Source organism: Schistocerca gregaria, chromosome 10 (assembly GCF_023897955.1).
Source record: "Schistocerca gregaria isolate iqSchGreg1 chromosome 10, iqSchGreg1.2, whole genome shotgun sequence".
Taxonomy (NCBI): Eukaryota; Metazoa; Arthropoda; class Insecta; order Orthoptera; family Acrididae; genus Schistocerca; species Schistocerca gregaria.
In genome coordinates, this window is record NC_064929.1 from 65,261,542 (window position 1) to 65,286,463 (window position 24,922).

Below are 24,922 nucleotides of genomic sequence, written 5' to 3' on the forward strand. Positions count from 1 at the left end.
GGCCCGGCTCAAGTGGTGCGTGGCAGCAATGGTAGGGCGAGCCGTGTCAGTGCAGGCCTCACTGCTGCTCCAACCCGACTGCACCAGTGCGGTATTGCAACTTCCCGTCCGGCAGGTCCGGACTGCGCTCCAGACGCGTTCCAACTGACTGGCAGAGTCGAACTCGCGACCCGAACTCACAACCCCAACTGGCTTACGACAGACAACAACCGGGAACTAATAGCAGCCGAGCAAAGATACTACGAGAGGGGATATACCGATACTCGGTGCTAGCGCTGCTCAGTGACACCAGTAATTTAAATTAACGTAGTGAGGTCGAAGTACGTAAAAAACAGAGTGTGAAATATATGTCGGGAACACGGCTCGTGCGAAGATGGACAACCATCAGATGTATAATGGAATGACGACATTGAAAATTTGTGCTGGACCGGGATGAATTGGGATTTCCCGCTTATCACGAGCGGTCGCTTTACTATTTGGCTATCTGAGCGCAGCCAGACCCGAACTTCCATATCTCTTCAATAGGAGAAAGAATCCCGTAATGTTTGAATACTCCACTAGTAGTGTAGCGCTTGACACAGTCACGTCGATTAAATATTTGGGCGTAACATTGGGGAGCGATATGAAGTGCGACAAGCATGTAATGGCAGTTGTGGGGAAGGCGGATAGTCGTCTTCGGTTCGTTGGTAGAATTCTGGGAAGATGTGGTTCATCTGTAAAGGAGACCGCTTATAAAACACTAATACGACCTATTCTTCAGTACTGCTCGAGCGTTTGGGATCCCTATCAGGTCGGATTGAGGGAGGACATAGAAGCAATTCACAGGCGGGCTGCTATGTTACTGGTAGGTTTGATCATCACGCGAGTGTTACGGAAATGCTTCAGGAACTCGGATGGGAGTCTGGAGGAAAGGAGGCGTTCATTTCGTGAATCGCTACTGAGGAAATTTAGAGAACCAGCATTTGAGGCTGACTGCAGTACAAGTTTACTGCCACCCACTTATATTTCGCGGAAAGAGCACAAAGATAAGATAAGAGAGGCTAGGGCTCGTGCAGAGGCATATAGGCAGTCATTTTTCCCTCCTGTTTGGGAGTGGAACAGGGAGAGAAGATGCTAGTTGTGGTACGAGGTACCCTCCGCCACGCACCGTATGGTGGATTTCGGAGTATGTATGTAGATGTGCCTACAATCTGCACTAGTACATTTTACTTGGAAGTCGCTTGTCAAATCGTAAGGCCACCGCTCGCAATAAGCGCGAAATTAAGGTTCGAGTCCTGGCCCGGCACAAATTTCCAACGTCGTCATTCCTTTATACACATGATGGTTGTCCGTAGGCGCAAATGCGAGCACATTTAATGTATTCCTGTCATAATGGTCGTAGCTCGTAGTAACTGGCGGGAAGACATCGAGGGACACAGACGAAAATCCCCCAAGGAAGTGTTTTATACCATTTGCTATTTTTGGTAAAAAACTAGCGAAACCGGCAATGGTTCCCCTATCTTTATCCATCTTGTCCTACTCCCCCCCCCCCCTTCCCCCTCTGTCCATCAACTCTTCTTCCCACTCTTTTCCCCCTACCTCTCGCCGGCCGGAGTGGCCGTGCGGTTCTAGGCACTACAGTCTGGAGCAGAGCGACCGCTCCGGTCGCAGGTTCGAATCCTGCCTCGGGCATGGATGTGCGTGATGTCCTTAGGTTATTTACGTTTAAGTAATTCTAAGTTCTAGGCGACTGATGGCCTCAGAAGTTAAGTCGCATGGCGCTCAGAGTCATTTGAACCCCTACCTCTGTCCATCTCCTCCCCATCCGCTCTCTGTCCATCACCTCCTCTTTCCCCTCTCTCTGTCCATCTCCTCTTCCTTTTCTTCGTATCTAAAACAAAGGCGTTTTTCGTTGCGACGGGATCTTCTCATGAAATTTCAATCACCGGTTTTCTCCTCCTATTGCGAAAACGTTCTCTTGGCACACACCTACATAGGGAGAAATGATCATCACTATAAAATAATAAAAATCAGGGCTCGCACAGAAATATTTAAGCACTCGTTTTTCCCGCGCGCCGTTCGAGAGTGGACGGTAGGGAGACATCTTGAAGGTGGTTCGCCGGCCGGAGTGGTGGAGCAGTTCTAGGCGCTACAGTCTGGAACCGCGCGACTGCTACGGTTGCAGGTTCGAATCCTGCCTCGGGCATGGATGTGTGTGATGTCCTTAGGTTTAAGTAGTTCTAAGTTCTAGGGGACTCGGTTGGTCCCAGCGGAGATTCGAGTCCTCCCTCGGGCATGGGTGTGTGTGATTGTCCTTAGGATAATTTAGGTTAAGTAGTGGGTAAGCTTAGGGACTGATGACCTTAGCAGTTAAGTCCCATAAGATTTCACACAATTTTTTTTTAGGGGACTGCTGACCGCAGAAGTTAAGTCCCATAGTGCTCAGAGCCATTTGAACCTTTTGAAGGTGGTTCATTGAACTCTCTGCCATGTACTTTATTGTGAATAGCAGAGTAATCACGTAGATGTAGATGTAGATTTCCTCCTCTCTATCTGTACCCCTCTCTTCCTCCTCCCTTGTTTCTAAACACGTTTCACCCTTACTCCAGTAGGAAGTCACTCGTTCTCACTACGACTGTTGATCATACCGATATATCGATATTTTCTCCATAATATCGATAGATGTAGGGGAGATTTTATTCTCCGATCTATCGATATCAAAACAGCACTGCCGGTTGCCGACATTTTTATTTTACATTTTTTAACACATTTCGGAAAATATATGAAATTGTTTTTCTGAAATCGTAGCTTTCATCACGTCCAATCTTTCTCTTTGCACACGCGAAGAACAACTCCGAATGCACTGGGAAAGTGGCGAAAAAGAGAGGGGGGGGGGGTTTCGTGGGGGATGGCCAGGGGGCGGAGGGGGGGGGGGGCAGCGAGGATGAGAGAGAGAGAGAGAGAGAGAGAGAGAGAGAGAGAGCTGTAAGAGACGGCAGTATATTTACAAAGTGCAGCCGATACTTTTTTAAACGGTACGCTGCGCCAGAGCGAGGTCGTTTCAGGAGTGTCGCAGCCGTTCTGCTCAGTGCGTGCCGCGAAAAGTGCGTCTCTGCTTTAGAGATGGGCAAAGTCGTTCATCCCTGGCAACTAGTTCAGTGGTGATCGCACTTTCTTGGGAACCGTTCATTTTTACTCGTTCACCGTTCATTGTGCTTGGTATATGGTTCTTATGAAAAATTGAAAATTAGGAGCACAGGTGACTGAAGGTGGAAGCATCTGGTTCAGCCAACTGTTGCGTTTTGTAGCTGATCGCAGTGAAATAATATAAGGTGGCGCACGAAAAACCGGCCCCGCGTTCAGACTACTCGCCAGTTACGCACGATTTGTTGACCGCTACTAACAGAATAGATAAACATGTAATAATTAAGCAGTCAAATAATAACAAATAAGCTAATGCAAACAATAACTTCGAAACAATAGATGATGATTGGTAAGCGACAATGAGCTGTCTAGTACTGGGGAAAGATTTTTCGTGCGCCACCCTGCACCACTGAAATAATATTGTGGGAGTTATCATATTCTCTTTGCATAATGTGACACCAGACACTCGATTACGAAGCGCGGGCTTCATTCGGTTTTAAGTCGGTCTGCCTTCCATAACAATGAACATGCCCTTCTACCTTGGATAAAAAAAAAAAAAAAAAAATACGGAAAATGGCCACTCATGTGTGCCGCGCCGACGTCCTTTGCATGTGTAATAACAGAAAATATTTGCCTTTTTACAAGTATTTCTTCTGCTGTTTATCGAAATAGTTAAGTAAGCTGACACGCCATTGTGTTACCTAGAAAGTTGTATGTATTACATACCACGTAATTTACGCGATTATAAAATACATTTCAATTACCGGTCGTGGGCGCTGAATAGAATGCGAAAAGAACCAGAAGTACACAGTTCAGAAAAGGTTTGAAAGAGATCTAGAATGGACGTGTGGAGCGAACGAAACGAACAACTCGATACTGAACTATGAGCAGTCGGGAGCGGAACTTCGACGAGAGGCCGCTCGAAGAAGGACGAGTCCGGCCGAACGAGACCGAGACGGGGGGGAGGGGACCGAGGCTGGAACGAGACCGGCCGACGTGCCGTTGCGGGAACGAGACCGACCGTTTCCCGTTCCCGGGAACTGTACGTACACTACTGGCCATTACAATTGCTACACCCAGAAGAAATGCAGATGAGAAACGGGTATTCATTGGACAAATATATTATACTAGAACTGACATGTGATTACATTTTCACGCAATTTGGGTGCATAGATCCTGAGAAATCAGTAACCAGAACAACCACCTCTGGAGGTAATAACGGCCTTGATACGCCTGGGAATTGAGTCAAACACAGCTTGGATGGCGTGTACACGTACAGCTGACCATGCAGCTTCAACACGATACCACAGTTCATCAAGAGTAGTGACTGGCGTATTGTGACGAGAAAGTTGCTCGGTCACCATTGACGTTTTCAATTCGTGAGAGATCTGGAGAATGTGCTGGCCAGGGCAGCAGTCGAACATTTTCCGTATCCAGAAAGGTCCGTACAGGACCTGCAACATGCGGCCTGCATTATCCCCCGAAATGTAGGGTTCCGCAGGGATACAATGAAGGGTAGAACCACGGGTCGTAACACATCTGAAATGTAACGTCGACTGTTCAAAGTGCCGTCAGTGCGAGCAAGAGGTGGCCAATGGTACGCTATACCAGCACGCCGGGTGATACGCCGGTATGGCGATGACGAATACACGCTTCCAACGTGCGTTCACCGCGATGTTGCCAAACACGGATGCGACCATCATGATGCTGGATTTATCCGAAAAGATGACGATTTGCCATTCGTGCACCCAGGTTCGTCGTCGAGTACACCATTGCAGGTGCTCATGTCTTTGATGGAGCGTCAAGGGTAACCGCAGCCACGGTCTCCGAGCTGATTGTCCATGCTGCTGCGAACGTCGTCGAACTGTTCGTGCAGATGGTTGTTGTCTTGCAAACGTCCCCAGCTGTTGACTCAGGGATCGTGACGTGGCTGCACGATCCGTTACAGCCATGCGGATAAGATGCCTGTCATCTCGACTGCAAGTGTTACGAGGCCGTTGGGATCCAGCACGGCGTTCCGTATTACCCTCCTGAACCCAACGATTCAATATTCTGCTAACAGTCATTGGATCTCAACCAACGCGAGGAGCAATATCGCGATACGATACCCCGCAATCGCGATAAGCGGAAACGTGATGGTACGCATTTCTCCTCCTTACACGAGGCATCACAACAACGCTTTACCAGGCAACGCCGGTCAACTGCTGTTTGTGTATGAGAAATCGGTTGGATCTTTCCTCATGTCAGCACGTTGTAGGTGTCGCCACCGGCGCCAACCTTGTGTGAATGCTCTGAAAAGCTAATCATTTGCATATCATAGCGTCTTCTTCCTGTCCGTTAAATTTTGCGTCTGTAGCACGTCATCTTCGTGGTGTAGCAATTTCAATGGCCAACAGTGTGATAAATGATAAGCGTTTTTCCTTTTATCATTTCGTGTGAGTAGCCGGCCAGAAATACAAATATTTGAAATCGTGTGTAATGTTCGTTGCATGTCGCTAAGTGCTCTGATTCTCGAATAGTGGATGAATACAGTGTGAGAATTCACACGTACCGGGCTACGGTTTTCTTTCACCCCTGGCCCCACCACTTCGGCAGGTAGGTGCCTTTTACCCCTGCAACGATTGTTGCCCCACAGTAAAGCCGTCGGCACACGAACCGTGCTGTCGAACGTTAACGTGGAGCGTCCCCAAGTTCAACGTGCTGCTGAACGCTCAGGAACGATGCGACTTGCGCACACGGTACGTGGGCCCCAACGTGGTACACGCGATCGCAGCGCACTCCAGCGGGAGTTGAGGAATGTTTCTAGTTCGTAAATGACACTGTTTACTCAACGAGCGCTCGTACAATTCCCACGTTAGCTCCATTAAGACGCACATTTCCTCCATCGTCCACGAAAAGGAAAAGTCATTAAGGACACAAGCCTTATAAAAGTGCCATCACAAAAAGTGCGGCACAAATTTGGAATACTTCTCCGCATAAGACAAACATTATTTCGTCATTCCTAAATTTTTGTAAAACCCCAAGCTCAGGCTTACTTGATCAGTGTTCCTGCCCAGTAGCAGAACCTTTGCAACATGTGAATTACGAAGCGTAAAAGAAAAAGGAGCAAAATATCTTCATACAAGTAGCGCAAGCTGCTCTGTGGATTAGGCCGATCGTACAATGTCACACCTAAAAAAAAGGTGAACTTATATTTACATAACATCAAATATTATAGTATATACTTATATTAAACTAATAACAAACTATCAGTACCTAATAAAATGCGAATGTTAGGAAAAAATATTTGGAAGTGGGACGACTTTTTTTTTTTAATCTCATTTTGTTCGTTGCATCTGCTCGGGGCGGACGTCACAAGACACCCGTTTAAGTTCGTTGTTGATCCATTAACTCAGTTTTTTTATTACAGAGGGCAGCTAACCCTCTGACCGAACTCGCTGAGCTACCGTGCCGGCACGTCGACTCGAACCACCACCCCACCGAACTACTCAATAGAAATAAGTGATGCTACGCGTTACGCTGAACCAACAATATATACCCTGTTTCTAATCATAGTACCCTAGCCGTTGCTGAAACCCTTAATCGTAGTTATGTTACTAATTGCAATACAGTTATAACAAATTGTACCAAGAACAATGCGTTTTGGGTGGATCTTCAGTGTGTTGCTGCCTTCAAATAGCCTACTCTCATAATACGCAAGTTACAATAATTCTTTTGCCACGAATATGATGTTTCTCATTATTGTACTGGAACGAATCACACAACTAACAACGGGTTTTCCAGTGATTCTCAATTTGCTGGTGCTGAGAAACGGCAAATATGCATGTTGTTGTGGTCTTCAGTCCCGAGACTGGTTTGATGCAGCTCTCCATGCTACTCTATCCTGTGCAAGCTCCTTTATCTCCCAGTACCTACTGCAACCTACATCCTTCTGAATCTGCTTAGTGTATTCATCTCTTGGTCTCCCACTACGATTCTTACCCTCCATCCTGCCCTCCAGTACTAAATTGGTGATCCCTTAATGTCTCAGAACATGTCCTACCAACCTATCCCTTCTTCTAGCCAAGTTGTGCCACAAACTCCTCTTCTACCCAATCCCATTCAATACCTCCTCATTAGCTATGTGATCTACCCATTTAATCTTCAGCATTCTTCTCTAGCACCACATTTCGAAAGCTTCTATTCTCTTCTTGTCTAAACTATTTATCGTTTATGTTTCAGTTCCATACATGGCTACACTCCGTACAAATACTTCCAAAAAAGACTTCCTGACACTTAAATCTATACTCGATGTTAACAAATTTCTCTTGTTCAGAAATGCTTTCCTTGTCATTGCCAGTCTACATTTTATATCCTCTCTACTTCGACCATCATCAGTTATTTTGTTCTCCAAATAGCAAAACACATCTGCTACTGTAAGTGTCTCATTTCCTAATCTAATTTCATCACCATCGCCCGATTTAATTCGACTACATTCCATTATCCTCGTTTCGCCTTTGTTGATGTTCATCTTACATCCTCTTCTCAAGACACTGTCCATTCCGTTCAGCTGCTCTTCCAAGTCCTTTGCTGTCTCTGACAGAATTACAATGTTATCGGCGAACTTCAAAGTTTTTATTTCTTCTCCATGGATTTTATTTCCTACGCCGAACTTTTCTTTCGTTTCCAACACTGCTTGCTCAATATACAGATTGAATAGCATCGGGGAGAGTGTAACCTCCCCACAAAATAAAATAATATGAATAATACTCTCATTTATCGTAACTACCCAACAGTGAAAATATAATACAATCTGATAAATCTATAACCTTTCAATAATTGACAGTCTATTTAACGTGGTAAATTTTGGACGTCAGCAATGCTGCGTCATGGCCCTGATACATCATTCTGAATAAACTGAAAAATCTTACCTTCATTAGATCGCCGGATAACGCGTATATATCTGCTCCTATAAGAAATTTTCCTGGCGCAGCTAAGTGCAATGCCGGCCGATAGATTTGTCTTCTAAAAAAGGAAAGAACTGACTTTTCTTTTCAATAATCGGGATTGCCAAGGATTGGAGAAGTTAGTGAATTCTTTAAATTGAGATTAATGTCAAAAGTTACTTTTATGAGAAAGATTATTATTAACAGATTTTTTAAAACATTTACATGGGACTTGATGTAACAATACTACATATGCGCGAGGCTGCTTTTACCTTATCCTACAACGCTCAGGCTCCGCCTTCGCTGCACACGACCGGCCCAGCCAACACGATACAACAGACACGACTGCTCTCTACCAACAACTTACTCCTACTGCTACACAGTTCCTACTGCAGTCAATACTGCTCTTTGGTCTCAGATTCTCTTCTAGCTTACATATCGCAGGCAGCGCGTGAGCAATCCATCGAAATTACATCAGCTCGAGTGCGCTAGCAACAAATTCTTTAATTATGGTCCTCTTACAAGAGGCTACAGCCCTTCCCAACCACTGCTTCCCTTTCGTTCCCCTCGACTCTTATAACTGCCATCTGGTCTCTGTACAAATTGTAAATAGCCTTTCGCTCCCTGTATTTTACCCCTGACACCTTCAGAATTTGAAAGAGAGTATTCCAGTCAACATTGTCCAAAGCTTTCTCTAAGTCTACAAATCCTAGAAACGTAGGTTTGCATTTCCGTAATCTAGCTTATAAGATAAGTCGTAGGGTCAGTATTACTTCACGTGTTCCAACATTTCTACGGAATCCAAACTGATCTTTCCCAAGGCCGGCTTCTACCAGATTTTCCATTCGTCTGTAAAGAATTCGTGTTAGTATTTTGCAGCTGTGACTTATTAAACAGATAGTTCGGTAATTTTCACATCTGTCAACACCTGCTTTTTTTGGAATTGGAATTATTATATTCTTCTTGAAGTCTGAGGGAATTTCGCCTGTCTCATACATCTTGCTCACCAAATCGTAGAGTTTTGTCAGGACTGTCTCTGCCAAGGCTGTCGGTAGTTCTAATGGAATGTTATTTACTCCTGGGGCCTTGTTTCGACTTAGGTCTTTCAGTGCTGTGTGAAACTCCTCACGCAGTATCATATCTCTCATTTCATCTTCATCTACCTCCTCTTCCATTTCCATAATATTGTCCTCAAGAACATCGCTCCTGTATAGACTCTCTATATACTCCTTCCAACTTTCTGCTTTCCCTTCTTTGCTTAGAACTGGGTTTCCATCTGAGCTCTTAACATCCATTCAAGTGGTTCTCTTTTCTCCAAAGGTCTCTTTAATTTTCGTGTAGGCAGTATCTATCTTACCCCTCATGAGATAAGCCTCTACATCCTTACATTTGTCCTCTAGCCATCTCTGCTTAGCTATTTTGCACTTCCTGTCCTTCTCATTTTTGAGGCATTTGTATTCCTTTTTGCCTGCTTCACTTAATGCATTTTTGTATTTTCTCCTTTCAGCAATTAAATTCAGTATCTCGTCTGTTACCCAAGGATTTCTACTAGTTCTCGTCTTTTTAGCTACTTGAACCTCTGCTGCCTTCATTATTTCATTCCTCAAAGCTACCCATTCTTCTTCTACTGTAATTTCATACCCCCATCCCTATCAATTGTTTCCATATGCTCTCCCTGAAACTCTGTACAACCTCTGGTTCTTTCAGTTCATCCAGGTCACATCTCCTCAAATTCCCAACTTTTTGCAGTTTCTTCACTTTTAATCTACAGTTCATAACCAATAGATTGTGGTCAGAGTCCACATCTGCCCCTGGAAAGTCTTACAATTTAAAATTGGTTCCCAAATCTCTGTCTTACCACTATATAATCTATCTGAAACCTTTTAGTATCTCCAGGGTTCTTCCATGTATACAACCTTCTTTCATAATTCTTGAAGCAATTGTTAGCTATGATTAAGTTATGCTCTGTGCAAAATTCTACCAGCCGGCTTCCTCTTTCATTTCTTAGCCCCAATCCATATTCACCTACTACGTTTCCTTCTCTTGCTTTTCCTACTGTCGAATTCCAGTCACCCATGACTATTAAATTTTCATCTCCCTTCACTACCTGTATACATATACATATAGGCTTGAAATCAATGTCAATATGGCGCCTCACAACTCTGTACTGAAGGGAGACGCCGTGCTTCTGACATAGGTGGCGTTGTGTCATCTCATTGGTCAATGCTCAGACATACGCTCACAATATCTGACGTGCCAGCTATTGCTCTGCACGTTCGGAAAGACTCCCGAACTTGCTATTCCACGCTATGAGGTCAGAAACTCGGCACGCTCAATGTTCAACGTTCGGATTCATGGTACGTGTGCCGACGGCTTAAGGTATAAGTGTATCACGTTTAGTTGAAAGCAGACCATTGGTTTACGAGATTATTTGGAAACACACACACACACACACAAACCTATATATTGTAAAATGTTCGTGTGTGTGGTTTGGGTGGGAGGGAGCCGTGTTGTATATGCAGGATAGTGCGTGTGTGTGTGTGTGTGTGTGTGTGTGTGTGTGTGTGTGTGCGAGCGTGCGTGTATGTGTGTGTGTGTGTGTGTGTGTGTGTGTGTGTGTGTGTGGGAGGCACGTTGTACCTGCAAGGTAGTGTACCTAGGAACCGCTATTTCAGTGCAGTGACCGATTTTAGAATCACTTAGAGTCTATTTTCGGCCTTTTTATATTATTTTTCTTAGTGTGAGACCTAAGATTGTGTTTTCTATTGTTTATGTTGTAAGACATAAGGTTGTGGATTTTTTAGTCATGTCTCCATCAGTTGTGCACCATCTTGTAACTTTGCAGGGAAGCATGTCTTCCACAATGTAATACGTGACATTTGCATATGAACTGAGTTTCTTTCATGTATTAACAATTTTACCTGTCTTGGAAGAGAAATGTGAGTTATTTTTCAGTGGCTTCTATTTCAAAACGTATTTATCTTGTGAATTTTTGATAATAGTTCTACTTAATTTCATTTCACTTGCCTCTTATTGGTATATAGTCGAGTAATAATGTAACACACAGACTATTAAATACAGTACTGATAAAATTTTCTCGCCTGTAACACATTTAAATTTAAATATAATGTTTCTAGCTAGATACATGGCCATCTTGTATTTTGGAACATTTTTTTAACATTCAGAAAACCTTACTTTCCTTCAGTAATTTCTGAAAAAGTCTGTGACACACAAGTGAGTGCCATCATTTAAAATTGGAGTAAAGAAATATATTAAACTTTTATTACCGAGACAAAACTCTGAAATAAGTGTTGCACAGTAAAACAGTCTCCCCTGCCAGTGACTTGTCTTTACAAGTGTGCAAAATGAGCAAAAGATGAATACTTATTGTTTTTATTATTAGTAAGACTTAACAATATATGTTGTATGTCGACAAATCTTAAGTCACTTTTATTTAATTTTACACCTCTAGTTTCCTAGAGTCAAATTGATGAGCCAGTCTGTGTGGTGATGGAACGAGTCAATAAACAAATAAAATACAGCTCACACAAATTCTATATAGGCATCAAACAGCTAAGTATATATTAATATAACCAACAATTTAACGCAGCAGTTTACTTAAATTTTTTCCAGAAACTCCGACAGAAGGAAATTCTTCAGTTTAGAATTGAATGTGCGAAGAGTACTGCTATTTTTTTTTATTTCTTTTGGCAGGTTACCGAAAATGCATGCAGTTGAATACTGCACACAAGTGTCAATGCTTGCATATAGGTGTCTATGATCGAAATGCAGATTGGGCTTCTGCTTTGTGTTAACTGAGTGAAAGCTGCTAATATTGTTCAAACCAAATAACATTAAAGAAAATATGTATTGATACGCCAGCATCACAGTTACCAGATTTCTTAACAAGAATCAACCAGAGGATCTGAACTTATTCCTCTAACTCCCCATTTCCCTCCAAAATACCCTTTGTAAATGAGAAGAGTAACCCCAGGATATTATGCTGCATCTCATAAGCGAATGAAAATAAGGAAAGCTGACTAATTTTCGTGTTGGCCACTTACTTGTTGCAGATACTGTTGTACCAGCAAATACAGCAGCATTCAGTTTTCGAACGAGATCCTGAACATGGGATTTCCATGACAGTTTACTATCTCTCCAAATACTTATAAATTTGAATTTTTTCAAGCTCTCTGATCATATGCCCATCCTTTGTTGTTGTTGTTGTTGTCTTCAGTCCTGAGACTGGTTTGATGTAGCTCTCCATGCTACTCTGTCCTGTGCTAGCTACATCATCTCCCAGTACCTACTGCAACCTACATCCTTCTGAATCTGCTTACTGTATTCTTCTCTTGGTCTCTCTCTACGATTTTTAGCCTCTACGCTGCCCTCCAATGCTAAATTTGTGATCCCTTGATGCCTCAGGACATGTCCTACCAACAGGTCCCTTCTTCTAGTCAAGTTGTGCCACAAACTTCTCTTCTCCCTAATCCTATTCAATTCCTCCTCATTAGGCATGTGATCTATCCACCTTATCTTCAGCATTCTTCTGTAGCACCACATTTCGAAAGCTTCTATTCTCTTCTTGTCCAGACTAGTTATAGTCCACGTTTCACTTCCATACATGGCTACACTCCATACAAATACTTTCAGAAACGACTTCGTGATACATAAATCTATATTCGATGTTAACAAATTTCTCTACTTCAGAAACGCTTTCCTTGCCATTGCCAGTCTACATTTTATATCCTCTCTACTTCGACCATCATCAGTTATTTTACTTCCTATATAGCAAAACTCCTTTACTACTTTAAGTGTTTCATTTCCTAATCTAATTCCCTCAGCATCACCCAATTTAATTTGACTACATTCCATTATCCTCGTTTTGCTTTTGTTGATGTTCATCTTATATCCTCCTTTCAAGACACTGTCCATTCCGTTCAACTGCTCTTCCAGGTCCTTTGCTGTCTCTGACAGAATTGCAATGTCATCGGCGAAAGTTTTTACTTCTTCTCCATGAATTTTAATACCTACTCCGAATTTTTCTTTTGTTTCCTTTACTGCTTGCTCAATATACAGATTGAATAACATCGGGGAGAGGCTACAACCCTGTCTCACTCCCTTCTCAACCATTGCTTCCCTTTCATGCCCCTCGACTCTTATAAATGCCATCTGATTTCTGTACAAATTGTAAATAGCCTTTCGCTCCCTGTATTTTACCCCTGCCACCTTCAGAATTTGAAAGAGAGTATTCCAGTCAACATTGTCAAAAGCTTTTTCTAAGTCTACAAATGCTAGAAACGTAGGTTTGCCTTTCCTGATTCTCTCTTCTAAGAGGTCAGTATTGCCTCACGGGTCCCAACATTTCTACGGAATCCAAACTGATCTTCCCTGAGGTCCGCATCTACCAGTTTTTCCATTCGTCTGCAAAGAATTCGTGTTAGTATTTTGCAGCTGTGACTTATTAAACTGATAGTTCGGCAATTTTCACATCTGTCAGCACCTGCTTTCTTTGGGATTGGAATTATTATATTATTCTTGAATTCTGTGGGTATTACGCCTGTCTCATATATCTTGCTCACCAGCTGGTAGAGTTTTGTTATGACTGGCTCTCCTGAGGCCGTCAGTAGTTCTAATGGAATGTTGTCTACTCCCGGGGCCTTCTTTCAACTCAGGTCTTTCAGTGCTCTGTCAAACTCTTCACGCAGTATCTTATCTCCCATTTCGTCTTCATCTACATCCTCTTCCATTTCCATAATATTGTCCTCAACTATATCACCCTTGTATATACCCTCTATATACTCCTTCCATCTTTCTGCCTTCCCTTCTTTTCTTAGAACTGGGTTGCCATCTGAGTTCTTGATATTCATACAAGTGGTTTTCTTCTCTCCAAAGGTCTCCTTAATTTTCCTGTAGGCAGTGCAGTTCTGTGTAACAGAAATGTCAGTTGTCGTTCAGCTGTGTGTTACAAACTGTAAAAACTGAGTCTTACTGTGATTTAGAATCAGTTTGTTCCCATAAGCTTCAAATGCACTATTTGATACAGAATGCTGCACTCAACACCCTTCACTACGTAGCTAGTGTTATCAGCAAACAGAAACACTTTAGAATCATCTGTCACATTAGAAGGGATAACATTTACACGTATAACAAACAGTAGTAGTCCCAGCACTGGCCCCTGAGGCACCCCACACTTATTGTGCACCAGTCAGCACCATCTAATAGCCTTTTGCATTACAGTGGAGAGTGACCTTTTTCTGTGTGGTCTTAATCATGATTTCTGAGTTACTTGTCTTATTTCGTAATGGTCAGACTTCTGCAGTAGTATTTTGTGATCAATACAACCAAACGCCTTAGTGAAATGAAAGAACATGCCCAGTGTTCGCAACTTTGTTCGATCCATCCAGCGCCTCGCCAAGAAAAGCGAACATAATGTTTTCACTTGTTAAATCTCTTCTGAATCCAAGCTTTACGTCTGACTGCAAATTATATGAACTGAAATTATTAATTGCCCTCATGTATACAAACATTTCAGTGACTTTTGTAAACACTGATGGATCGGGATATAACTGTGTACATTATCCCTTTTTACTGTTTTGTAAAGCAGTTTCATATACTTTTAGTAGTCAGGAAAGTGACCATTCCTAGAAGAAAAATTACAAATCTGGCTAAGCACTGAGTTAACACATGCGGAATGGTGATTTACTTCCTGCTACATAGACCATCATTTCAGTGAGTCTTCTTAGTCTTCAGCAGTTTAATTATTAACTAAATTGCCCCCTTATCAGTCACATGAAGGAAAGCCATTTCCTATGATTCCTTGCAGAAACTAAGTTTTTACTATTCACCTGCTGCATCAGAAAGTATTGTTATATACTGCGCATATGTCAGTAATAGAAACAGTTTACCATGTATTGACTTTATATCCTCAATCTTGTGCTACTGATCAAACACATCCTTACGACTGAGATTATTGTTTTAATTTTATCCTGAGAATTAGCTATTTTATTTGCACAGCACATGATCTTTATCTTCCTAATGGCATTTTTAAGCACTTTATAGTAACTTTCGTTTTGATATGGTTTCCACTTTTTTCTACATGATATCCTTATCCCATCAGTCAGCTACCCAGTTTGCCTGCGTGTGGTAGTATTCTGTTGTAAACATTTTAGTGGAAAGCAACTTTCAAGGCACATGAGAAATGTGATGAGGAAAGCATTATATTTAGTGTTTGTTATCAGCACTATAAACCATCATTTGCTTACCATAGACAAACGCACGCCACCTGACAATGATTTTTGGCTATTGCAATCCCGACGAGTTCTGGATCCACTGTGGGGACGTTAGTACCATGTAAGGAGATTGGTGGATAAAAACAACCAAATAAGGTAAAAATGTATTTTTTTATTTGTCTGTACAATATTTTACTTAAAAAAGTTTATAACAAAAATTACCTTCGGCGATCGAAGCCACCATGATGGAAGTCACCACCATGATGGAAGTCACCATCATGATGGAAGTCGTGGTGCTTTTTATCTGATACTTTTACTGGGTATGGGACGTGCTTAACAACAGGGTATGGGATGGGGTGCTCTACAGGTACCTTCACAGGGTATGGGACAGGTTTCTCTACAGGGAAGGGCACTTCCTTCTCCACAGGAACTGGGAATGGTTTCTCTACAGGGTATGGCACAGGATGATCGACAGGTATCTTCACCGGGTACGGTATCTCCTTCTCTACGTGGTATGGCACCGGCTTGATCACTGGGTAAGGTACTTTCTTCACTACAGGAACTGGGTAGGGTTTCTCTACGTGATACGGTACAGGACGATCGTAGGGTATCTTCACCGGGTACGGAACTTCTTTCTCCACTGGATACGGGACCTTCTTCTCGACCGGAACCGGGTAAGGTTTGATCACATGCACCGGTACGGGCTTTTCCACCGGGACTTTGACCTCGTACGGTACCGGTCTCTCGACAGGGATGTGGACCGGGACCTTGACGTGGACGGGGTAGGGTTTGGGTACAGGCACCTTCACGTGGACCGGATACGGCTGCGGAACCTTCTTCTCTACAACGACGGGGTAGGGTTTCGGTATGTGGACGTGGTACGGATGTGGGACTGGCACCTTCACTTCCACCTTGTAAGGTACTTTCTTCTCGACAGGGTAGGGCACGGGGTATGGTTTGTCCACGGGCACTTTGACGTGGTACGGGATGTACTTCTTGACTTCGTAAGGCACCGGGTTCGGTACCGGGACCGCGTACGGCACCGGCCGTTCCACGGGGACCTTCACCGGGTACGGCACCACCTTCTCCACAGGGTATGGCACTTCCTTCACCACTGGCACCTTCACTGGGTAGGGATGAGGCACCGGGACGTACTCCTCCTTTGTGATTGTCACCTGCAAAGAATAAGATGTATATCTGTTAATGATTGAAGCGTTAAAAAGTAGTAGGTGAGGTTTGCAACTTAGGCAGGAAAATAACTGATAGTGACTGAAGTAGAGAGGATTTAAAATATAGGCTAGCAGTAGCAAGAAGAGAGTTTCTGGAAAGTGAAGTGTTAGGGAGTCTCTGACACAGTAGGCAGGTTCATAGTTGTACAGTCTTGGGAGTGATACAATACAAACACTACTGAAACGTCCCCTTTGAAAAATTTATACACGACTGTGCTTAAACTGACACACAATAGTTTTTAGCGCAACGCAATCTGACTTCCAAAAATCCCTACGAAAGAATGTCCCTGACTAACATTAACCTATACGTTTCACAAATCACTTACCTCACAAAAAATCTTCGTTACTGGAACTACTGCAATACAGCGAGCACCACTACTGCCAGCTAAATAAAAGATTCAAACTACTGAAGGCACTAACTACTGATAGGCATAGTTAGCGAATGAAAGATTTTAATAGAGTACAAAAAATGTATTTACCTTAATAGTCATAATATATATATCAGTTCATGACACCAATTCTTACAAATTTCAAAACTCCGCCATCTCTCTCCCCACATTCACCACTGCTGGCGGCTCACCTCCAACTCCGCAACGCTACGCGCTGTTAGCATCCAGCTGCCGCTGCCCAACACTACAATGGCAGACAACAATGCAGACTAAACACAGACTGCACACGGCACAGCCAGTGATTTTTCATACCGAGCGCTATGTGGTGTTACCAATAAGAAAACCTAAACAGCCTACTTACACTACATACGAGTAATTACATGTTTCGGAACTATCCGTCCGCATTAATACAGAAGGTAGAGAACAGCAAAACAAATTTATTTCGATAAGGAACATATGCTCCCTGAAGTCGAATTTTAATGTAAGGCAAAGTTTTGTTAGCAACAGGACTTTCAATTCGCATTGACAGAATCTACATCAACATGTACATACATACTCCGCAATCCACCATACGGTGCGTGGCGGAGGGTACCTCCTACCACAACTAGCATCTTCTCTCCCTGTTCCACTCCCAAAGAGAACGAGGGAAAAATCACTGCCTATATGCCTCTGTACGAGCCCTAATCTCTCTCATCTTATCTTTGCGGTCTTTCCGCGAAATGTAAGTCCGCGGCAGTAAAACTGTACTGCAGTCAGCCTCAAATGCTGGTTCTCTAAATTTCCTCAGTAGCGATTCACGAAAAGAACGCCTCCTTTCCACCAGACACTCCCACCCGAGTTCCTGAAGCATTTCCGTAACACTCGCGTGATGATCAAACCTACCAGTAACATAGCAGCCCGCCTCTGAATTGTTTCTATGTCCTCCCTCAATTCGACCTGACAGGGATTCCAAACGTTCGAGCAGTATTCAAGCATAGGTCGTATTAGTGTTTTATAAGCGGTCTCCTTTACAGATGAACCACATCTTCCCAAATGTCTACCAATGAATCGAAGACGACTATCCGCCTTCCCCACAACTGCCATTACATGCTTGTCCCACTTCATATCGCTCTGCAATGTTACGCCCAGATATTTAATCGACGTGACTGTGTCAAGCGCTACACTACTAATGGAGTATTAATACATTACATGATTCTTTTTCCTATTCATCTGTATTAATTTCCATTTATCTATATTTAGAGTTAGCTGCCATTCTTTACACCAACCACAATTCCTGTCCAAGTCATCTTGTATTCTCCTACAGTCACTGAACGACGACACCTTCCTGTACAGTTGGTAAGGCATGGCAACTCTGAAGAGGTTGTTCTGTTTGATGTCCTCCCTCACGGTGCACTGACGAACTCTGAAATGTGTTGTGCCACCCTCAGAAAATTAGAGACACGACATCAGCATGTTCGGCGCCACAGAAATGCAAACGAACTTCTTCACCATGACAACGCAAGGCCTCGCACAGGTCTGCACACCGGAGAGGAGCACACAGAATTTCGTAAGACTGTTCTTTCTCACCCACCCTACAGACCGGATCTCGGGCCTTCTGGTTTCCATGTGTTAATGAGAAATGAACTTTGCAGAATGCAGCACGTGGAGGATGGGGAGGTTATTGATGGAGCAAGATGTTGACTCTGACATCGACCAGTAGAGTTGTACCTACATCTACATCTACATCTACATTTATACTCCGAAAGCCACTCAACGGTGTGTGGCGGAGGGCACTTTACGTGCCACAGTCCAGTCGCGTATGGTTCGCAGGAAGAACGACTGCCGGAAAGACTCCGTGCGAGCTCGAATCTCTCTAATTTTACATTCGTGATCTCCTCGGAAGGTATAAGTAGGGGGAAGCAATATATTCGATACCTCAGCCAGAAACGCACCCTCTCGAAACCTGGACAGCAAGCTACACCGCGATGCAGAGCGCCTCTCTTGCAGAGTCTGCCACTTGAGTTTGCTAAACATATCCGTAACGCTATCACTCTTGAGAAATAACCCTGTGACGAAATGAGCCGCTCTTCTTTGGATCTTCTCTATCTCCTCCTTCAATCCGATCTGCTACGGATCCCACACTGATGAGCAGTACTCAAGTATAGGTCGAACGAGTGTTTTGTAAGCCACCTCCTTTCTTGATGGACTACATTTTCTAAGGACTCTCCCAATGAATCTCAACCTGGCACCCGCCTTAGAAACAATTAATTTTATATGATCGTTCCACTTCAAATCGTTCCGCACGCATACACCCAGATATTTTACAGAAGTAACTGCTACCAGTGTTTGTTCCGCTATCATATAATCATACAATAAAGGATCCTTCTTTCTATGTATTCGCAATACATTACATTTGTTTATGTTAAGGGTCAGTTGCCGCTCCCTGAACCATGTGCCCATCCGCTGCAGATCTTCCTGCATTTCGCTGCAATTTTCTAATGCTGCAACTTCTTTGTATACTACAGCATCATCCGCGAAAAGCCGCATGGAACTTCCGACACTATCTACTAGATCATTTATATATATTGCGAAAAACAATGGTCCCATAACACTCCCCTGTGGCACGCCAGATGCTACTTTAACGTCTGTAGACGTCTCTCCATTGAGAACAACATGCTGTGTTCTGTTTACTAAAAACTCTTCAATCCAGCCACACAGCTGGTCTGATATTCCGTAGGCTCTTACTTTGTTTATCAGGCGACAGTGCGCAACTGTAACGAACGCCTTTCGGAAGTCTAGGAAAATAGCATCTACCTGGGAGCCTTTATCTAATATTTTCTGGGTCCCATGAACAAATAAAGCGAGTTGGGTCTCACACGATCGCTGTTTCCGGAATCCATGTTGATTCCTACACAGTAGATTCTGGGTTTCCAGAAATGACATGATACGCGAGCAAAAACACGTGGGCACACAAGCCTTCCTAGGAAGGTGACTTAAGGTCGTCGCACTGGACGGAGATACTGTTCAAAAACAGGGTTTTATAGCCAAAAGAGTGGGGAACAATATGGTGTATTGGAATTCTGAATAAGACCAACCTGCTTTCATCATAAAAACGTGTTGGGTCACTTATAGAACGGCGCTCATAAAGGAAAGATTAGAGTGGGATGAAAATTGAAGATGCAAAGATATGAACGATAAGAGTCACTGATGAGACTGCTGTATTCAGTCAGAGTGAAGTAACTGCTTGGTAGCAAGCTCCATGCAGCAGCGGAAGATTGAAATTACGCAGTTAGGTGCTAATTAAGAGCACTGCTGGTAAAAATAGTTTTTCCGGGAAATTTTTATTCCGTATTGGTTAAAAACAGTCGTGGTTGCAATTTTATTTTTTTATTTTTCAACTACTCGTTTCGCCTTATTTAGGAATCATCAGTTTGATCTTAATTTGGTATTTCTTAGAACGATCCTTTAGACAGTGTAGCCAAAGGGCATCGTCGAATACATCAGGCCAACATCGCCTTCCTGTTTCTTAAAATCCGTGGGTTACCAAAGAGGAATAACACAGACAGACTTACATCTTATGCCGAACATTGGTATTTGGGATCAGGGTTACCTGTGACATTGAGGTGTACTTAAACAGCCACAAGGAATGAAGCAATGAATCTGCCCCAAGGCAATAGGCGCCGCGATACCACCAGGTAGATACCGCGGCGTCAAATCTAATGTTCGGTATGCGTTCTCGCTAAGTGGTGCTTGAGATAAGCGGGAGCTGAGTGCGGAGTGCAAAAACAATTTGGCTACTGGACTAGACATGCGGTGGGCAATTATAAGCACCGAATATTTATGTAGACTGCATGACAAAAAAATGTGAAACCTCCAGAGGAAATAATGGAGTGTCAATGTAACTCGGTACATTGGATATGGAAATCATTAGAGTTGCAATATTCTGGTTTGTACGATGATCGCAAGAGTATATTATTGTTGTTTGTGTTTAGTGGTAGGATTGTAAGGAGTGTGAACAACATCATAAGTTGTGTGGTCACTGTGAAGGACCTGGACATATCACGCACTCCTGTGAGGCAGCATTGGCCTCAACTGACAGCCAGCCGTGGTGGCCGAGCGGTTCTAGGCGCTACAGTCTGGAACCGCGAACCGCTGCGGTCCCAGGTTCGAATCCTGCCGCGGGCATGGATGTGTGTGATGTCCTTAGGTTAGTTAGTTTTAAGTAGTTCTAAGTTCTAGGGGACTGATGACCTCAGAAGTTAAGCCCCATAGTGCTCAAAGCCATTTGAACCATTTGAATCTTAACTGGCAATGTGAAAGTGACATCACTCTGGGCTTCCATTTGGCCGGCTGGTCGAATCTTGCAATATCCAGATTCTTGGGCCATTCAGCTGCGACAGAGGTCCGACGTTGGAATGCCTGGGGACATGAAGGCAGCCATACTAATTGTCAAGGTTCTGGTCTACGATGTCTGGCAATCAGAAGGCTGGTTTGGTTTGGTTTGGTTTGGTTTGGTTTGGTTGGTTGGGACGAAACAGTGAGGTCAGTGGTCCCAGTGGATTAGAAAAGGATGGGGAAGGAATTCAGCTGCGCTCTTTCAGAGGAACTATCTAGACATATTCTTGAAGCGCTTTAGTAAAATCAAAATTCAGAATGGACAGATGGGGGTTGGAACCGTGATCCTTCCGAATGAGAGTCGTGTGTGCTTACCACTGCGCCACCTCGCTCAGTCCTCCAGAAGAGAGGATAGCGATATTGTGCAGCAAGGACATCACAACCAGTTCTCATCCATGCCTGCCATCTGAGAGATAGTAATGGATTCATCACACACCATTGGTTAGAAACTAGCATGAATCAGACTGGGGAATTTTCGTCTCATGCGTTGGCTGCCATCGCATTGAGTTCACTGATGAATCACAGGTCTGCACAACCCCAGATGATCATCATCAGCTGATACAGCGACGACGTGGCGAGATATCCCATTCCTACGTTTTGGAGTGTTACTACTGAAGCCAGGGTGTGGGGAGCTATCGTGTATGACTTCGTCATGGCTGGTAGTGAGTGTGGAGGCTCTGACGGCACAAGTGTCTGTGTGTTGTTGAGACACTCGCGTGTCCAGCAAGATCCCTAGATTTGTCCCTGATAGTTAGCAAGTTTATCGTGAATGTCTCGCACAACACAAAGTCCCAAGCGACTGGGAAAAAGCGCTCGGGTGGCTCCAGTATAGAAGAAGGGTAAAAGAACGGCCCGCAACATTACAGATCAATATCCCTAACCTCTGTTTGCTGCGGAATTCTTGAACATGTTCTCAGTTCGAATATAACGAATTTTCTTGAGCTTGAGAAGCTTATGTCCACGAATCAGCATGGTTTTAAAAACAGTAACATGTGTTAAAAGCAGTTTACTCTTTTCTCACATGATATACTGAGAACTATGGATGAAGGGCAATAGGCAGATTCCATGTTTCTCGATTCCTGGAAAGCCGTTGACAGTGCCACATTGTAGGCTGTTCAAATGGTTCAAATGGCTCTGAGCACTATGGGACTTAACTTCTGAGGTCATCAGTCCCCTAGAACTTAGAACTACTTAAACCTAACTAACCGAAAGACATCACACACGTCCGTGCCCGAGGCAGGATTCGAACCTGCGACCGTAGCGTTCGCGCGGTTCCGGACTGTAGCGCCTAGAACCGCTCGGCCACTGCGGCCGGCTTGCAGGCTGTTATTGAAGATAAGAGCGTATGGAATAAGTTCGCAGATATGAGTGGCTCGAATATTTCTTAAGTAATAGACACCAGTATGTTGTCATCGATGGCGGGTGTTCGTCAGAGGCAAGGGTATTGTCAGGACCGCTCCAGGGAAGTGTGGCAGGACCGCTGTTGTTCTCTGTATACGAGAGTGAGTCAAATGAAAACCTTAAATGTTTTTTTAAATATTATTTACTGTGCAGAAGTGGTACAAAGCTGTATCACTTTTCAACATAATCTCCCCCACGCTCAATGCGGGTCCTCCAGCGCTTACAAAGTGCATAAATTCCTTTAGAAAAAAGGAACCACTGATGCACCGCATGGTGTACCTCTTTCTCTGAACATTTAAAGCAATCCGCTGAACTTAGCACCTCAATGAAATGTCTCTGATATCTGATTGGACACTTGTGAAGGATTCTTTATCTGATAACACTTCGCTCTAGACAACTGCGTCATTTGCAAAATGTCAGAGGTAACCGTTGATATCGTCTGCGAGGTGTCTAAAAACAATGGCGCCGTCCATACTGGAGTATCGCATTAGTATATGGGATGCATGTCATGTCGAACTAATCGCAGACATAGGGCGTGTATAGAGAATGCTGAAAACAAACCAGGCCAATGGCTTATTAGTCCTGCGACCACTACAACTGCTCCTTTTCGTGCTAATCGGATGTTTTTCAGCCATCTACATATTGGTATTCGTCCTGCAGAAACCTCGAAGAAAGAAACTCACTGACAGCAGCCCAGTGAGTCGCTAACGCCTTGGTTTTACCTGACAGACAAGAAACAACGTTTTGAGTGATATCTGCTTATAACTGTGCACCATCACAATACAGTTCCTCATTTCAATCATCCGACTAAAGCCGAAATGACGGAGTGTCGCTCTTCCTGCACTCCTAGCATGCGGCACCACACAAAGACTCCTTGACATCACTCCAATTGAATGTCATCTCTGTAACCCGCTTTGTATTGATTAACAGCTTACAGACGTGGATATCGATTTAGATAATGAGAAACTTGATACACTATGTGACCACGTGGCTGAAAACGACTTACAAGCTAGTGGCGCCCTCCATCGGTAATGCTGGAATTCAGTATGGTGCGCAGTGGTTAGCACACTGGACTCGCATTCGGGAGGACGACGGTTCAATCCCGTCTCCAGCCATCCTGATTTAGGTTTTCTGTGATTTCCCTAAATCGTTTCAGGCAAATGCCGGGATGGTTCCTTTGAAAGGGCACGGCCGATTTCCTTCCCAATCCTTCCCAAACCCGACCTTGCGCTCCGTCTCTCATGACCTCGTTGTCGACGGGACGTTAAACACCAACCACCACCACCACCAGTATGGTGCTGGCCCACAGTTAGCCTTGATGACAGCTTCCACTCTCGCAGGCATACGTCCAATCAGGTGCTGGAAGGTTTCTTGGTGAATGGCAGCCCACTCTTCATGGAGTGCTGCACTGAGGAGAGGTATCGATGTCGGTCGGTGAGACCCGGCACGAAGTTGGCGTTCCAAAACATCGCAAAGGTGTTCTACAGGATTTACATCAGGACTCTGTGCAGGCAAGTCCATTACAGGGATGTTATTGCTCCGCTACAGGCCGTGCATTATGAACGATGCTCGATCGTGTTGAAAGATGCAATCGCATAGCATACCATGAGGTTCACATATGAATAATTGTACTCTTCCTTCTACTATGGACTGTGTTTTGACTTGAAGTAATCATTAACACGAATAGAATCCCTGTGAGTTTATTTACATTTTCTTGGCACTGATAAATCTATGTGATCAAAACTATCGGGACACCTGGCTGAAAATGACGTACACTTCGGTAATGCTGGAATTCAGTATGGAGTTGGCCCACCCTTAGCCTTAATAACAGTTTCCACTCTCGCAGACACACGTTCAGGTTTCTTGGGTAATGGCAGCCCATTCTTCACGGAGTGCTGTACTGAGGAGAGGTATCTGTGTCGGTCGGTGAGGCCTGGCACAGCGTTCCGAAACATCCAAATGGTGTTTTATAGGATTCAGGTCAGGACTCTGTGCAGACCAGTCCATTACAGGCATGTTATTGTCGTATAACCACTGCGCCACAGGCAGTGCATTACGAACAGATGCTCGATCTTGTTGAAACATGCAACCGCCATCCCCGAATTGCTCTTTGACAGTGGGAAGCAAGAAGCTGCTTAAAACATCAATGTAGGCCTGTGCTGTCATAGTGGAACGCAAAACAACAAGGGGTGCAAGCCCCCTCCATGAGAAACACGACCACACCACAACACCACCGACTCCTAAATTTA

At 43.9% G+C, this 24,922-nt stretch overlaps 1 protein-coding gene across 1 annotated transcript in view; it reads right to left on the reverse strand.

The window, feature by feature from the left end:
• Positions 1-15,448: 15,448 nt before the first annotated feature.
• LOC126293424 (uncharacterized) overlaps positions 15,449-24,922 on the reverse strand; it is a 52,717-nt gene continuing 43,243 nt past the window's right edge. Inside the window, exon 3 of the mRNA XM_049986647.1 lies at positions 15,449-16,455. Coding sequence (XP_049842604.1) covers positions 15,499-16,455 — 957 coding nt within the window. The 3' untranslated portion in view covers positions 15,449-15,498. The remainder of the gene's footprint in view (positions 16,456-24,922) is intronic.